Consider the following 19176-nt stretch of genomic DNA (forward strand, 5'->3'; position numbering starts at 1 on the left):
TCCTCAGGGTGCCGTCGGCCAGACAGTGCCGGCTGGCGACCCCAAGGGGGAGGGCCTTCTCTGTGGGAGCTCCCACCCTCTGGAATGAGCTGCCCCCAGAGATCAGGGTGATCCCTGATCTCCCTTCCTTCCGCCGCGCCCTCAAGACATGGCTGTTCCAACAAGCGGGACTGGCCTAGGATAATTTTTAAGAGGGGTTATTTAGAGGGGTTTTTAATTACTTTTTAATTAGACAATTTAAATATTTCATTTTAATTAATTTTAACTTGTGATTGTTAGTGGTGTTTTTAATTGATTGTCAGCCGCCCTGAGTCCGCAAGGAGAAGGGCGGGATATAAATTCAAATAATAAATAAATAAATAAAAATAAATAAATAAATACTGTCAACCACCTGAGCTATCTCTCTATTCCACAAATCAGCTGGGGCTTTGTTCAGTATGACTGAAAAATAAGAAATTCCCCAAATTCAGAAAATCCAAATCTGTCAGATACATGGTTCGGATCATTTTAACAGAATCTTCACCCTGAAGCGGTTTATTACCTGCAGTGTAAACTGACCAAGGATGAATTATCTATAATAATAGAATTTATAAAAAACTTTTCCAAGTTTAAATCATAACTGCACTGAACAGAATACAAAATCCAGCAAGTATAGTTAAGATATGTACACAGTGGTCCTAAAGGATATAAAATCCTAATCTATTCCTAATTGTGCAATTTCAGCAATCCCCAATGGAAAGGAGGTTAGGATAATACATTGTTATGTATGAAATTATCCTGGAAATTCAGGAAGATAAACTGTTAGGCGGTGCATGATAATCTGTTCAGGACTTTTGCAAAGTAACTCTGATGGCCTATAGTACATTATGGGTTAAAATAAGAGAATAAAAGAGAATACAAACAATATGGAAAAACAAAAACAATAACAGAATTAACAACAACTAAATACCCGCAATTAATACATTGCATTGGGACAGAATACACATGACCAACAGTCATAATCAAAGACCAAAATACAATATTCAGGAATAGATCACTTTAGAGCAGGGGCAGGGCTGCGAGGACTTCAGAGGGAGTGCTATCACACAAAACAGACACAATTATACAGTAGGAATTTCTTCTTGTTCCTACAGGATGATAATGGTTAACACTGGGATCTGGATCTCATTAACTTTACCTGATCTAAAAACAATAACAAAGATCACCATGTCCTAAGTTGTGAAGGTATTACAAATGAAGGACAATCTTTAACTGCACCTAGAAAACCACAAGTAGCCCTGCATAGCCACATTCTGGACCATGGTAACCTTCAAATGGTCTTTGACCTCCATATTCAGCACACTGCAATACAGGTAATCCCGGACTTTCAGTCAATCACATAGCAACAATTCTAATTTACAGCAGGCCTCCCCAGGACTACTTACCACAGAGATTTGAAGTTCTGACAACTGCTGACACACATCCCCACCCTGGTTATGTGGTCACATTTTGGGCACTTGGCAACTTGCCTGCATTTATGGCCACTTGCAGCATTCTGTGGTCACATGACATGATTTATAATGGTGTTTTTTTTCAGAAATGGGCACTTACTTGATGTTTCCAGCAAAAAATGCCCATTGCAGAGAATGGACTCACTTAACAACTGCTGTGTTCACTTAACAATCACTTAATGACCGCTGCAAAAAAGGTTGTAAAACCAGGTACGGCACAACTTATTACCATAATTTTGGGCTCAATTACAATCAGAAGTCGAAGACTACCTGTAGTTTAAACAGAAGAAAATAAGCTATGGATGATTGTAAGAAGGATTACGTGATCCAGATCATATCTCAGTGCCACCTGGGAAGGAACAACTCCAAAGGATACAAACAGCCAGCCAGTTGGTGCAATGCACTCCCTCCCTATATTATATTTTATATAATATGTGTGCATTGTAACTGTTTTTCAAAACTTGCCACATTAGCAAATTTTCTAAGCTTTTGAGGATTGTTATCACTTAGTTCATGGTTTAGAATCTGAAGCAGACCTGGGCATTCTACTCCGCATGGACCAGAGCCGCCTCTTTGGCTATCCCTGTCCGGCCCAAGGCAGTGGCCTCAGCCTACTGGTTCACTCCTCCACAACAGTCTCAGGAAAATTAATTGCCCACTCCTTCTCTGAAGTCAGGTGATAAATAATCACACAGTAGGGATACAAGTAACTATTTCGGTTTATTGTTACATTTTAATGATGATGCCTCCAGTCCAAAAACATGGACATGAATAAGTTCAGTAAAGATAATTGGCTATATTCTGCCCAAAAGATAGATAGCAGATATGAATCTCAACTGTCAGATAAGAATGTCAACTATGCCAAATTCTGTAAAAGTAACACACAATGAGTCTTAACACTTGGAGAACACACAGAAAAATAGGATACTTTTTTTTCTTATCACAATGACTCATTTGCAATGATAGAAGAATTATAGTAAGGCATTTCCTATATTCAAAGGCGGGCTGTAACACAGAAGTAGTCACTACAATCCCAGGAAATTTTGTTCTCATTCTCTCTCCGCCTACTTGGTCACTGCCCAAATCAAAATTACTTTCACAAACAAAACCACGAAAGCAAAGTCTGGCATCCTGCCACTCTGAAAAAGAGGTTTTTATGGGAGCTGCATGAATTGTAAGGCAGTTTTGCGAGAATAGCAATAGCTCCAGAGGGGTTAACTGACTCAGGATCCACAGCCATGGGAGCAGTCTCTCATATCCATCATTCCAGCACAGAAGCAACACAAAGCAAGGATTGTGAGAAACTGGGTCTTGCCAGCAGTGGGTTGAGATGGCAAAGCATTGCTCTATCATAGCACTACAATAGGTGTTCAGTATGCTGTGCCAGATCTTTTCTTCAAAGCATAGCTTTCCAAAGTTATACTGCCTCAAAAAGCGAAGTGGCTACAGAATATTCAATCTGTTCTCAATTCAGCAAGAGCAAGCCATAGCTGAAACAGCTCAGCAATACAAACACAAATTAAAGGAACACTTTTTTCTGAGACCATTTTAAAAAGTACAAATCTAGCCAGTGAGCTTATTGGGCAAGGAAGACAAACTTGTTTTTCGAGACAAGAAAGAGCTCAATGATAACCTAAGTAAAGGGTGAGGATTTCATCATACCTCAGTAGCAGGATTCAGCCATCCATTTTCTCTTTTTAATCTAAACTATTTTTACCTGGATTAGTAATTTTACACTTCTTTTCATACTAAACCTTTAATACATGTAAGACAGGATATGTCAAATAAATAAATGGAAATTTTATAATTTATTGTATTTCCTTCTCTTACCATAAATTGCCTATGAGAATATCTGAAACAATAAACTACCATTCATTATCCTTAGTACAGGCAGCTGTATTGCCTATATATGATAAAGGCCTTATAGAAGAGAATGCCTCTTTGTGTTTCAATAAAAGTAGTTATGAATTCCATAGATGAAATAAATTGCAATCAAGTAAACTTGAATAAGTGGGGCATGTTAATTTTTCCTTAATGTTGCTCACAATCCAAGAAACTCATTCTAGATGACCATATCAAGTTAAAAAATGCCAAGGCGTCTAACTGATAATACTTAAAAATCTATTTGCCCTCTGAGAATTTTAACAAAAAGTCAAAATTTGGAGGGGGGAGAAACAGTACTGTAGAACAATTGAATTATTGTGGAGGAGGAAGTGAGTCTAATAAAATATAAAAGCAAAATTAGAATTTATCACAGTTTAAACAGTTCAACAAAAAATCTTCACCTTTGTTCAATACATAACACACAGTTTCTAAGAATGGTAAAAAGTGACAAGCCAGCATACAGACTTGTTTCATCATATTCTTTCCTTTCTTTTTTTTTTCTTGGTTCCTTGGAGTCAGTTTTTGACTCCTGGTGACCTCCTGTACAAGTCCCAGCAGTTTTCTTGACAAGATTTCAGGAGGTTTGCCATTGCCTGCTTCCTAGAGCTGAAAGAGCAACTGGCCCAAAGTTATCCAGCTGGCTTTAGGATTAGAAATCATGGTCTCCCATTTCTAGCTTGGTGCCTTAATCACTATTCCAAAGTGGCTCTTATTTCTTTTCTTAGGAAAATATAACGGTTAAAAAGAAATTTAAGAAATTAAGAAGGAAGTTTATATTTAATTGGTTTAATTGAAACAAAAGGCTGTAATTATAAGATGTTTAGTTTAAGGATATATGAAGGCTACACGAAATCCTGACATAATGACATAATCAAAAGCAAAAGATTTGAAGGAGTAAGCCATTTGTAAAGAAGTTTCATGTAGAAGTTAAACCACACAGAAGAAAACAATTGAATCCTGTGGAACCATAAACAGACTAACCAGGGGTTCAGTTGCTTTTCCCTCATTACCAGTGACTGAGTCTTAAGTAGGAATATGATATTGTAAAACAGTACTTCCACTCCTAACTCTGGGAGATAGTTCAAATGATTATCATGTCCAATAGATCCAATAGGAGTAGGAGGGCTATAGCTTCCTAATCAACTTTTCCAAGATGGCCTATGGAATTTCAGTCCCATTCCTGGATATGAAACCCAACTGAAACCGATCTACATAATTTGCTTCATTTAAGATTTTTTGTAGTTGTAGTCTTACCATCTTCTCCACAAACTTTTCCAAGAAGAGTGTATACTGATTGGAAGCTATTTAGCCTGGTTCAATCAGGAGATGACCTCTTTCAAAGTGGTATATTACCAGCCCATCCACCCTCTTTCAGATGAGCATTTACTGCCTCTAATCCTAAAGTATATGATTCACCCAGCTTCCCAAGTTCTGCCATCTGTGTAGACATAGATATGCCCCACAGATAGCAGAACTCATTTTCAAGAATCTATATTCTCTCAAAGAATAAAGATAACCCCACAAAATGTTGCCAGAGTTATCCAACGTATTTCTGTAAAAGTGCGATCTACATCAGAGCAAACACAATAAATTGTGTTGATAAAATGTTTTGTAAACATAACTCAGCAGCCTCAAGATATATTATCCTATCTATCCTTCCCTAATAGGGTATGAGGCATAACAGCTGCTATTGGACAATATTCAATCAAGGCAGTGAAAGAAAGAAATTACTGGCATTTTGCTAGTCTCATCATGTAACACAGGTTCAAAGCCGGGCTTGTATCTTTATATAGTAATATTTATTCTTCATTTTCCAACAAATAGGTTAAGGCATTATTTCTGCTATTTCATATCCAGAGCTCCTTATTAAACTATGGAGTGCCCCAGGAACTATATTATTAGCATACTTTATGTTGCCACATATTTCAAGACATCGCATAAAAATGATATGCCACATACAACAAAAAGATAGTGTTAGTAATTTATGTATATTTTATTCATTATTTATTAAATTTGCATGCTGCTCATCTCATTGCTCACTGTATGTGGTGAGCTTTATAGAGTAGAATTCAATGCAAATCAACATGATATAACAAACCTATTTCTATGTGCTGCCTGCTAAGAAGTGAGAAGCCTGAACACTAGAAAGAAAGAGGTTAGGGCAGTGGTTCTCAACCTTTTTAATGCCGCGACCCCAACCGGTCGTAAGTCGAGGACTAAACTGGTCGTAAGTCGAGGACTACCCAACCGGTCGTAAGTCGAGGACTTTCCCTGCCCGGGAGTGCCACGCATGCGTGGTTCCACCCCCTGCGCTGGCCAAGGCGTAGCTGGCAAGCGGCAGAGACGGAGCAGGCCGACCACCAGCTGGCCCAGCCCAAGGGAGGTAAGGCACCTGCCGGAAAAGGGGGGAAAAATGGCGGACAAAAAAAATGGCGGACAAAAAAAAATGGCGGACAGCCTTGCTTGGCGACCCCCATGAAATGGTCGATCGACCCCAAATGGGGTCCCGACCCACAGGATGAGAACCACTGGGTTAGGGAGATGGTTCTAGTCTGGAAAAGTTTTTGCCATCTTGCTTTTATTGATAGCAATTACAAAGAAGACAACATTTTTTAACAGCTTAGCTTAGTAAAAAGATTGCTCTAAAATTATCAAAGGTAGTTAAAGCACAATTAACATATGAATTCATTGCCGAACAATTTTTTTAATGAAAAGGAATGTCTTTTTTCCCCACAACCAACACTCTGTGAAGTAGATTGGGCTGAAGAAAGAGTAACTAGCTGAAAGTCATGAATTTAGTTTTCATAGCTAAGGAAGGACTAAAATTCAGTCTCCTGGTTTTTAGCGCAGCATCTTAGTCACTACACCAAAGTGGACTATCATAGCACTGTTCACATACATGGCAAATGTCTCAGAGAAGACCTGGATCAGATACACAATAAAGGATTTCGGTTAGAAGGCAGAAGCTGATATATGTTAGAAAATCATGGGTTTAATTCTTCAGTGGAAGTTCAGCGGAGGTTAATGCTTTGCTTTGGATATCTGCCCTGAGCAGATATGGCCTAATTTCTCCTCCTTCCAAATCCATGATGAGGAAAATAAAACCCAGAAAATTTTCACCCAATATACAAATAACATGAGCTAATTGGAAATTCAAGAGATGCTGGAGAGCACAAGGTTTGGGCAGATAGTTTCAAACAAAAGATAAACAGCTGAATATGTGCATAACTTTAAGGGAAACTTATTTTATGCAAAGCAAATTTTAAAGTCTAATTAGGATAGGAGAAATTAAGATTAAAAAGAATTGCAAGAAACCAAGGTAGGCCTATGGATTATGAAGAAAAAAGATCTAAAATCCACAAAGGCTAACCAAAAGGTTTTAGAATAAGCTTTCATGTTCTCCAGAATTTTTCATTGGACTCTATTATGATTGTCAGTTAAGGACCACCTATATTTATTATTTAAAGAACTGCAATATATAATCTGAAATTCCTGCATGAGGGTGGAGTGGTGGTGTCAGTGCAGAACTTCAGTATATGCTTGAATTTTCAGTTAAAACACTTTTTCTTTCAACGGGTCAGTTGAGATAATGGATAGGAATACAATATCATACTATTATCCCTTTTCCCGGCCTGAAGTAGAGCTGAAACTATTTAGATTTTGGTTGGAGGATTTAATACATTCTATATATAATTCAAAAGAGCTGTTTCATCAAACAAAAAGGTTAGGGGGCTGTAGTAATATAAGGGCATGTTTATATACATTTCTTTTTCTCACATATTAATACTCTTGTCTCTCTAAATACAGATTTTGATTGAAAGAATTGCAAGGTACACCCTAACAATAATTAACAACTCAATCAATTAAATAGCAGAATAATCCTTCTAAAAATATATTGCTTTTTTACTAGTACATTTTCCAGACTGCTGATAACTATGAATAAAGATTACTGTAATAGAAAATCCAGTTCCCTTTTTGATTGATTTTTTTTCATGTTTCTTACTAGATTAACCAAGAAAGAACTTCATACCACAGAGACTAGCTGACTCAAAGAGCACAAAGACAAAGGAGAGAGACAAGCTACAGCACAAGAGATTGGATCATAGCCAAAAAGAAAATAAAAAGATGAAGTATGGCTCCACTCCCAAAACTATGCACTAATACAACTGCATAGAAAACAAAATCCATATCAAAGTTCCATCTAACTCACTCCCTATTCCTTAAGTGGGTGTGTTTGTTGACTGTATATCATATACAAGGGAAACTACTGCTCCCAGAAAGCAGGTCTTACTGACTGCTATAAATGCTGCACTCAACACTAGAATTTTGTATCAGGTCCCAAAGACAGTATTTATTTCACTTGGCTTTGGCAAAGAAATGCTAGTGTTCCTTTCAAATGAGCAGTAATTTCTTCTTGCTTTGTTTTTATTCCCATTAAAGAAGAGGCTAATTTTCTTTGGCAAAAGGCCTCCAGCTAATCAGTTCATACTGAGAACTGTTACTGTAATTATATTGGTAATTACTTATTAGTCATCCTCATGGCCAATCCAAGACATCTGAACTTCACCAGGATTATGCATCCATATTCCCAGTTCTGAGATGGCACACGAGGAATCTGTGTGCAAAATGAAAAATAGTTTCCCCACACAAACATTTGGAGAAATAAATATGAAACTATTTTCATGATGCATGCTTTTTCTAGTGGTATTAGATTGAGCAAATTTCCTCATATACAGGTAGCCCTCAACTTACAATCACAACTGAATCCCAAATTCTTGTTGCTAAGCAAAACATCTGTTAAGTGAATTTTGCCCCATTTTGCGACATTTCTTGTCATAGTTGTTAAATGAATCACTGCAGTTGTTAAGTTAGTAACACGACTGTTAAGTGAATCTGGCTTTCCCATTGATTTTGCTTGTCAGAAAGTTGCAAAAGGTGATCAAATGACCCCGGGATACTACAATCTTCCTAAATATGAGTTGGTTACGAAGCATCTGAATTTTGATCACATGACTCTGGGGATACTGCAACGGTCATAAGTGTGAAAAACGGTCATAAGTCCCTTTTTTCAATGCTGTTGTAACTCTGAACAGTAACTAATCAAACTGTTGTAGGTCAAGGACTATCTGTGCATATTTATCCCTTGTTGTCTCAATATTTCCCATTTTTTTTCAAATAAGCATGTCAAAAATATTTTAAAAAGATATAATATACAGCAAATAGATTACAGCAATTAAAGTGCCTAGCCCTTATTTAAAGATTAGCATGTTATCTTCATTCACAATTTCTGTATGACTGAAGCATTCCTAAGTTCATAGTCATGGACCTGCTATGATTACATGCAATCTAATATGTCACTAAAAATGAAAGAAGTGCTGCTCATTCAAACTCTTTTCCTGCTTATCACACTTGAGAAGAAACAGAAAAACCAAGTTATTATGTTCTTATTACTTAAATATACCTATAAAATATGTTCTTCAATCTGCCTTAAGTACCATTTTGTTATTCAAAACAATTAAAAAAACTTTGTCCACAGAACCTATGTTCTGAGAACAGAAAATGAAAGTTTTAAATATAAATTTTATGTAAGTATTCCAGCAGAAATATACCAGGACCAGTAAAAGCACTAGAAGTAGCATGCATAAATGACAATGGATCTGTATTAGGAATATTACAGAGAATAAAGCTTATTTTCCTATGAACAGAAATATTTATGTTGAAACTACAAAAGCTGCTAATGTTTAAAAAAATAAGCAAACTCTCCACATTCTGCTACATTAAGATAGTATGACTAATAGAGAAATCATCACTATGCTGTGACTTAAGAGCCTAATTGATGCAAAATTTTCTGAATTATATTACAAGGCTCTTCCATAAACCAAAAAGTAAAGAAGACTCACTATAAGGTTACCACTATAGCAATCATCAGTTTCTCATTCTACTGTTTACATTCTTTATAAACTAAACTGTCCCATGAATACTTTAAAAAGACAGAGATTCAGGTATGTAGCCCTGTTCAAAGTGGCAATGCCCTTGACTATTTCAATATCAAGCACCATCATGGTCCATTGTAGAATGAGCAGAAATCATAATCTGAAATGTTTGGTAACGTTTCTGATTTTCAGACAGCAAAGGAATATTGCACATAGCATACAATTTGGTTCTAGAATTTGCTGGCATGGCCAACAATCAACAATACAGTTGTTTTTTTTTAAAGTAAACATGGTTTAATGTTAAAAATTTTATTTTTATTATTGTTGTTGTTGTTGTTACTACTACCAGGGCTTTTTTTCTCATAGAATGCCCAGAACGGAGTTCCGGCACCTTTTTTGGATGGAACTTTGTAGGGTAGGCAAGGCGGGTTGTATGACATGTGTGAGTTCTGGCCCCTTTTTTTTTACAAAAAAAGCACTGACTACTACTATACCTTCAGAACTGAAAATAATGTTGATGAATAGTCCCAGGGACTAAAGTGCTCCAATTACAGGGCTCTGTTATCAGTAATCTCTTCTAAGCTGATCAGGTTGTTAATCTTAGGGCAAGTTGAAAGTCCAGATCTCACCTATCACCATTTCTTGAATGCAAAAATGGATGTTGCCTTTCACCCACTCCAAGCCCATCACAAATTCACCTCTCCAGTCAACTGTTGGAAGTTCTGCTTCAAAATTACTTTTGCCACCTTAAAGGGTTTTTTTTGATATTAATCTATTGTGCTTTATTCCAATTTAGCAAAATTTTCCACTGTGATCAGAAATAGTGCCTGTCATGTCCCCTCCCTTCCAGCAGTGGCTTGCCGCCCTATATGGCCATTTCATCTTGGACTGCCATGTTCCCTGCTACTCAGCAGCTTCCTTTTTAATTCTTCCAGTTAATTCAGTGAAATTCTATAAAAACCATGGCCATTGATTTATCCAGCTCTTCCACCAACATACCTCCATTCCACCTTTAACATCTCCCAGGAGGGCTCCTTTTTGTTTTCTACCTACTATACTACTATACTTTCCATTTTTTAAGAAATGAACAGCAATCACTTTTAACCTGTGGCTAGGAATTTTGGAATAAAGCTGTAAAATTCTAAGAACTCTAGATCTTTTCTTTTATGGATTTGAACTGTCAGTATTTCACTGCCACAAGGTTTCCATACACAGTTAAATAAAAAAACATATTCTTTTTTCCTCAATCATTGTACCATGAAAGCAATGAATGAACAATACAGAATGGGAAAAGAAAAGGTCTGTGTTAGTTTCACAGAAGAAAACATGAGAAGAGGGTATGAAGGCATACAGGTGTGCAAATAACTGGGAAAGCAAAGGAAAGGCAAAGAGACCACAAAGGAGGGAACAACTGCTGAAAGGAAAAGGCAGACTTTCATACAGAAAGCATCTAGAAAGAGTTGACTTTCCTATATAATTTGATAGGACAAGAAGCAAGAGAACTACCAGTCAAGGCCTATATACTGTGGCTGCTATCCTGTCTGAACATCAACTTAGCCCCATTACAAAACCAGTACAATCCAGATGGAATTTTTTAAGGCAGCTTAGGAATAGCTAGGAGCAGCAGGGGAGACAAGCAGCTTAGGTTGTCATGAGGAATTACCCTTACAGCGAAGATGCTAGGCTTTATACAGCAACATTTTGATTACATAAATGTATGTGCAAATTATCATTCTAAAAAGTGTTAGTTATCATTTTAAAGTATAAAATACTTTATACTGAAAAAATACAAAACACTGAAGTAGCTGGTGAACGTTTAAGCCATAATTTGGCAACAATTCCAGTTATGTGCATTTATGGAGTGTTCTATTCAAACTGACTAAAACTCTTTTGTAGAATTCCCACGCTGAATAGTAATTGCTTTGTTTTGCCACATTTTATTTCATCTGGAAGAGACTTATTAGCATTTTCCCTCTTGGAATTATCTACCCTCTCTCCCCAACTTGTCCCTAGCCATGATGAAGTTTAATTAGTAACTGTACATTTTCCTCCCTAAAAAGTCTTCATTTAAAGTCAAGGGTGACTATGAGCAAAGGTTATTTATATTTAATTAGGGTCAAATAAAGAAAGTTACATAAGCAGCTGTCTGCATAAAAAGACCTCCATGGTGTGTTTCAAATAAGGTTCCATTACTCTTCTTGTACCTTCAAATATCCACCACACAGGCACTTTAGTTTTTTAGTTGACACAATGTTGGTAATTATATTTACTACTTAATATCTATCCCACTCACAAATAAAATAGGGAAAAGGCCAATTTTTTACATCAAAAGAAATTAACATTTGCCCTATCCTAGTGGCCTATTTATTTATATTTATAATTTAATAACAACTTTTTAAGCTCTCTGAAAGCTGTAACTCAAGGCTTTGGAGGTTAAACATGGTCCTACATTATTAGGCTGTGCTTCTCTGCTGTAGGATCCAGACACAAACAAAAGTCATGATGACCCAAAAGGAACAAGATTGGTATCAGAATGGCAAGAAGCTGAAAACCTGTTGCCAAAATCAAACTTATGAATGTTACACAAATTCTAAAACTAAGTTAACTGATGTAGCCAATTAATCCAGAAAGAGATAAGTTTAGCCCATAACAGATCCCCATCTCTAAATATTTGGAGCCATTTCACCATCTATTGCTACAAGGCTAGAAAGTTAGTGAAAACCATTGTTCTGAAGGCTAAAAATCTTTTTAGCCTTCAAAGCAATGGCATTCCCAGTGCTCTTCTGTGTGCGGAAGAGAACACCTCAGCTAGGCTACAGATCCAAGCCCTGTTTCTGCAGCCCAGCTGAGCCTACTCAGCAGGCAGCTTTCAGCCAGCCCCCCCCCCGCCCCCCAGAGACAAGAGGGAAGTCCTTTTGGCATTTGGCAGCAGCATGCAACCTTCCTTGTTGGCTTCCCCACTGACTTTCTGGGGAAGCCGGCAAAAAAGATTGATAAGGAATTAATAAGAGAACACCTATCTGCTTTGAATGAGTTCAAATCTCCAGAACCAAATGGTTTATATCCCAGGATACTAAAGGAACTGGCAGATGTGATCTCGGAACCACTGAATGAAATATTTCAGAGCTTCTGGAGCACGGTGGAATTGGAGAAGAACTGATGTGGTTCCAATATTTAAACAGAGCAAAAAAGAAGATCCAGGAAATGATAGGCCGATCGGCTTGACATAAATACCTGGGAAAATCTTGGAAAAGATAATCAAACAGTGGATTTGTGGGCATCTAGAAATAAACAAGTTGAATACAGGAAGCCAGCATGGGTTTGTTAAAAAAAAGATCATGCCAGACAAACTTTATTCCCTTATTTGATAAAGTGACTAAATTAATGGATCAGGGAAATGCTATGGATATAGTATACTTGGACTTCATTAAGGCTTTTGACAAAGTAGACTACAGCCTACGTCTTGGTAAGATAGAACAATGTGGGATAGACAGTACTACTACCAGACGGATTCACAGTTGGCTGACCAACTGCACTCAGCATGTTGTTCTCAATTGAGCTATATCTATGTGGAAAGAAACCTACAGAAGGATATCTCAAGGGTCTGTCTTGGGCCTGGTGCTCTTCAACATCTTCATAACTGATCTAGATGAAGGGATAGAAGGGGAACTCATCAAATTTATAGACAACACCAAACTGGGAAGAATTGCCAATGCTTTGGAAGATGGAATCAAGATTCAGAAGGATCTTGACAGACTTGAGCATTAGGCCCTACCCAACATGATGCAGTTCAGTGATGAGAAAAGGTCCTGCACTTAGGCAGGAAAAACCAAATCCACAGGTATAGAATAGGGGGTAGCTGGCTCAAAAGTAGTAACTGTGAGAGGGATCTAGGTGTCCTGGTAGATCACGGCTTAAGTATAAGTCAGCAGCATGCTGCAATTGCCAAAAAAAGCTAGCTCTAGGCTGCATCAACAGAGAAATAGCATCATGATAAGGTCATGATAAGTAAATAGTACTGCTTTATACTGCACTGGTGAGACCATACTTGGAATACTGCCTCCAGTTCTGGTTACTACAATTCAAAAAAGATGCTCACGCCCTAGAAAAAGTGCAGAGTAGAGCAATAAAAATAATAAGGGATCTGGAAGCTAAATCATACAATGAACTCCTAAGGGAACTATGTATGTTTAGCCTAGTGAAGAGAACGCTTGGGGGAAAATGACAACAGTCATATTTGAAGGGATGTCACAGGAAGAGGGTATTGATATATTCCCCATAGCACCTGAGGGAAGGACAAGAAGCAATGGATAGAAATTTGTCAGAGGGAGATTCAACCGGGAAATAAGGAAGAATTTCCTAATAGTAAGAATGATTAATCAATGGAAAAGCTTGCCTCCAGAAGCTGGGATGCTGCATCGCTGGAGGTTTTCAAGAAAAGATTGGACATTCATTTGTTGGGGATGGTATAAAAATTCCTGCCTTGGGCAGGGGGTTGGACTAGAAGACCTCCAAGGTCACTTCCAGCCCTATGATTCTATGAAAATATTGCAAATAGCAATCACACGATCATAGAGGCCCTTGGCAACTGGTCATAAGTACAGTTTGACAAAAACCCAAAATATAATCATGGGATCATGGATAGGAGGCACAACATTTTACAATTGCCAGAAGTGCTTTAGAGGCTATAAAAAAAAACACCTTTCCGAGGCTATTGTAATTTTGATGACTCCCTGTAGTGATTTTAATGTTCATTTTACTTTTAAATATGTTTTTTAGAAAATTTCAGTAACTTTAGTAATTTTGAAACTTGTTCAAAATACCTTGGCTATGATAGAATGTATATATAATAACTGCTGACTATAGAATGGATATTCGGCAGTAAGTATTAATTTGTTCAATGTTTCTGCATATATTCTGCTTCACGAGATTGATTATTTCATCAGCATGCTGCACAACAGCAATTTTACAAATTGATTTCACAAAAAATAATAGCCAATAATATTTTAGTACCATAATATTTTAGTACTATAATATTTTAATACTATAATTAACTATTGCATTCAATAATTGGAAAGAAAAAATAAGACTTTTTTTCCTTTCATACAAACTTCTCTTGGTTAAACAAGGTGAAGTTTTCTGAAGACAGGAAAGTATATATAATGGAATGTTTAACAGATTCGGGGAAGAAGAAAGTAGAGCAGCATCATTACAAAAAAGTTGTATTTAGTTCAGGAGACTAAACACTCCACTTGAATTGCACAGAGTATAAGCTGACTTGGAGAATGGCCTTTGTAGTTTTTTTCAAGATTCTGTTACATTATTTACTAACAGCTAATGCATTCCAGAAAACCAGGTGGCTTTTGTTTCTAAGTTTGCAACCTCAAAGAATTTGATATAAGGTATATCTTATTATCTATTCACTCTATTTACATATTAGCATCTATTTTCAGTTCTGAGTGAAATAAAGGTACAGAAACAAAGGCCTTTAAGGTGACTTTCACAAAACAGTGCAAACTAGAAAGTAAAAAAGAAAAAAACATCCTTGAGAACTTCTCCATAGCCCATTTGAGGTCTACAGATACAAATACAAATAGTTCTCAACTTACAACCACAATTGAGCGAAAATTTTCTGTGGTTAAGTGAGACATTTGTTAAGTGAGTTTTGCCCCATTTTACAACTTTTCTTGCCACAGTTATTAAGTGAATCTCTGCAGTTGATAAGTTAGTAACTCAGTTGTTAAATGAATCTAGCTTCCCCATCGATTTCGCTTGTGAGAAGGTCGCAAAAGGTGAACACATGGCCTTGGGACACAGCAACAGTCACAAATATGAATCACTTACCAAGTATCTGAATTTTGATCACATGATCATAGGATGCTACAAAGATGGTAACCGTGAAAAAGTCACATTATTCAGTGCTGTTGTAACTTTAAACAGTCACTAAACCAACTGTTGTAAGTTAAGGACAACTTGTATCTTGTTGACATCATATTCTCAATCAGAAACTTCAGTTAGCATGGCTACATATGGCAGCATTCTTAATCAACTACAAAGAATTGTATTGGCTGCTGAAGGGCTGGAAGGGGAAGATAGGGAAAAAAACATCAGTTTCAGTTTCTCTAGGAGAGCTGAGCAGACAAGAATTTTTTTTCCCCCATCAGTAGCACAGATTGCACAATCTTCCTTCCTTAAGCAAGGAATGTGCTTTATGAGTCTACATATCTATCTCAAAGGTATGAATTTAACTCCTAACTCAGCCAAAACATCTCCTGTAAGATACACGTCAGAGAGGAATCTCTATATTATTGCAGGTGTCATACCACATATTGTAAAGCCATTGATTCTTCAACCTCATAAGTTGTTTTATTTTTCTCTTCTGCAACTGCATCAAGCAAATTTTGATGTTAACATAAAATTTCAAAAACTGTCACACGCTTATGAATCACATGGCCATATAAGTCAAATAAATAAATACTTTCTCTCACCTCCGCAGGCTAAGTGTTAGTGATAACAGTAACATGTCATGGTAATCCACCAATAACCAGGACACATTATAATTTAATGTGATATGTAAACTGCTATGTTCAGGTTTAGCTTAGTAGCTAATAATTATCTGAATTCAGTCACTGCTGTATGATCTGTAAATCATTTATTCAACAAGCCAATAGCATACTACAGTATGCTCAGTCAGGGAGTGGCCCAAAGTGATTGAGTAGGTATCTGAACCAGGGCTTTCCTAATTCCAGTATGACATTCAATATATCACAAATCCTTTTCATGCTACTAAAATCTAGCCAACTATTTTTGAGTCAGCAAAATATTACTCAGATTCAGAACCTGAAATTTGCCTCCCCCATTGCTGATCCATATCCTGCTACTAGCTCTGTTCTGACTCACTGCAGAAAGTTGCTGTCCTAATTTTGTGCATATACAATCAGTAAAATGACAGGTTCATTCCTCCAGGTTTGCTGTTCTCCCGCTTCTGCCTATCACCAGGCTATAGGAAAAATATCCACCACATAGTGCTATAAGAGGAATGGGGGGTCTATCTTTGCCTGGTGCCTCTCCACCCATATCCCATTCTAAATAAAGTTTTAAAAAACAATTATGAAAATAATTAGGTCACAGGGACTTAAAATTTTCTTTCCTTTCTTTATACAGTTGACCAATACCAACTTACAGTTTCCTCAGTGCTCTCATCAGGAAGCAATGGGAGGGAAGCATATCATCATTTCTCTATATTATGCTATTTCAGCCTGTTTTGCCACTTCACCCTTATACCATGATAAGCCTTGGGAAGAAGTTATTTTTCCCTATATTTCATGCACCATCATGTCCAGCAGATTGACAGCAGAAAAGTAGATTGGGAAATGGAGGGGGGGAAAATAGCTTGAAAGAGGCAGTAAGCACCTCTCTAATCCCACTTACTACTGGTCATGTGATTCTATCTCTCACATAGTGGGTGGCAAAGCAAAATAGATTTTTCACATCTTGAAGCTTCCACTAGCTGCTCTTCCACTAACTTGTCTTGCTCAAAATGATTTAAATTTGTCTCACTCATGGGGTGGGGATAGGATGAACGTATCCCAGGAATGTCATAAAAAAAAGATGTTGCCCAGGCATATCTGCATTACAGTTAGGAACAAGGATGAAAAGGCCCAGGATTTGGAAGCCAATCCCATTAAATTCAATTGAACACAGACTATACTATTAATTAAATTTACTATTCCATTAAACATATATTGAATACTAGGATTTGCTTTATTAATAGCAGTTATGTGACTACATAGTTAATAAGTTGGAATAGCAATCAAAAAATGTACAGCAAATCAGGCCAAAGTCTTTTTCAACTGCTCTTTTAGTAACATAATTGGAGCAAGTGACAAATAGTACATCTTTTATTACTTAAAAGCACAAGCTAAATATAACCATGGTTGACTTTGCAGGGGTGGGGAAGGTCAATTTTTTGTTGCAGTGTGACTTTTATGGCCAAATATAAAGTGCTGCTCCATTGCTGACCACAGAGATAAGATACCTAAGCCTAACTATAGGGAGACTTATCTTGACCCTTCCAATTCTGCAGACTGAAGATCTTTTTAATTTAGCAAGTGAATGTATTTTTCCACAACACAGAGAATTAGCAGAAAGGAACACTACAGGTTTCCATTTTGCAAGAACAGCAAAAGAAGGAACTGGAAATTTGAAGATTAACTAATACACATGAGGGTAGAGATGGTCAATTTTATCTTTAAAATGTTAAACATAGTTAAACAAAAGTGAACAGCCCCACCAACTATTCATTTTTTAAAAAGCTACTGGATCTGCAAAATTTGCTCTAAATTTTAGTCTGCAATCCTGTGCATGCTAATTTAAATTCCATTGAATCTAACCAGTTTTATTGTGACTTTTCATGTTATTTTTCAATTTACCAGAACAACTGAGAAAAATGTGATACAAGGGACAGTTCTATAAAAGTGTACTCAAAAGTAAACCTTACTACTACAATCGACAAAACTTTCTCCAGGAAAGTTATGTATAGAGCACTCTTATGCACTCTTCTGGTTCTGGAGCCAATCACATTCTCATTAAACCCTGACCTCAGTCAGTGCAGGTACAATATTAGCAACTTTTTCCAAGTCCTTCCTCTACTACTTCATGATTGAGTCATATCAGAAATCTTGAACTTCCGCATAAAAGGTTGGAAACTTGAAATTCAACGATTTCATATACTTCATCGACACTAAGAAAGCACTCTTGGAACCGAGCTGCACGGGTGGTTTGCTTTAAACACACGTGGAAACTCGAATCCGTGAAGGATTTGGAAATAAATACCATAGAAAACTCCTCAGGCGTTTCAAGTTCGCCAAGATCGAAAATTACCAAGAGGAACGGTAAAGGGATACTGCGGGCTAAGACGATGCTTACAGTCTAAATAAGCGCTCCATATCCTTGATCTGCCGGCGAGTGAACTCTTTAAACTCCGTGTAGGGATTGAAGACCTGGGCGAGGCGGGGCTGTGCCGCGCCCGCGTTGATGTCCTGCCTGCGAGTCAGCTTGGCGCTCAGCTCCGGGTCAGCAGCTGCATTCAGCGCGCTGGAGTCCTCGGCACAGTCCTCGGGGCTCATGTCGGACCCTGCCGGCTCAGAGGCAAGACTGCCATCCTCTTCTGCAGGAGGCGCCTCCGAGATGCTGCCGTCTCGAAGCAGTCGTCTCTGCAGCTTTTGGGCCAGTTCGTCCGAGGCCATCGTCGAGAAAGAATGAGCGTGCCCTGCAACCGCCGCCGCTGGGCTCGCTTCCTTTCTTTGCTAAAAGCTTACCCGCCCCGCTAACAGCAAACTTTATTCTAGGACTTTGACGAATTGGCGGGGAAGGAGGGGCGGGGGCGGGGAAGCGGCGAGAGGCCGGGCTGAGACTTAAGGAGGCGCCGAGGATTGACGCGGCGTCTCGGTAAAGTCTGTCTCTGGGATTGTCTCTGTCGCGGAAGCTCAAACTCTAGGCAGAATTTCCTCCATTATTTTTTTTTCCCGCTGCACCTGTCACTGAATCCGGTGTTGATCCTTTATTTCTCTCTGGCTGTAACAAACACCTGTTGCACTTTTATGATAGCTGAGGAACCGCTGTAGTTCCACCTCCGAGCAAAAAGTAGATTAATTGAAAATGTATAATTTATAAAAGTGATATTATACGGTCGCTACACTCACATGTGCATTTGGTTTTCCCTTTCTCTTTCCATCTCCTGCCTTCTCTTAGGGGGCTGTCAGATGTCAGAGATGGCTTTTCACATTTGATGGAACAGAAGAAAAGTATATCCCAAATCTTGGATATATTTAAGAATAAATTGTAAACAGTATATTTTAAAACAGGAA

At 37.7% G+C, this 19176-nt stretch overlaps 1 protein-coding gene across 1 annotated transcript in view; it reads right to left on the reverse strand.

Moving 5' to 3' along the window:
- EFHD1 (EF-hand domain family member D1) overlaps positions 1–18648 on the reverse strand; it is a 35492-nt gene extending 16844 nt beyond the window's left edge. The window contains exon 1 of the mRNA XM_015813716.1: positions 18236–18648. Coding sequence (XP_015669202.1) covers positions 18236–18555 — 320 coding nt within the window. The 5' untranslated portion in view covers positions 18556–18648. The remainder of the gene's footprint in view (positions 1–18235) is intronic.
- Between the last annotated feature and the right edge of the window lie 528 nt (positions 18649–19176).

Source organism: Protobothrops mucrosquamatus, unplaced genomic scaffold, assembly GCF_001527695.2.
Source record: "Protobothrops mucrosquamatus isolate PMUCROS unplaced genomic scaffold, P.Mucros_1.0 scaffold183, whole genome shotgun sequence".
Taxonomy (NCBI): Eukaryota; Metazoa; Chordata; class Lepidosauria; order Squamata; family Viperidae; genus Protobothrops; species Protobothrops mucrosquamatus.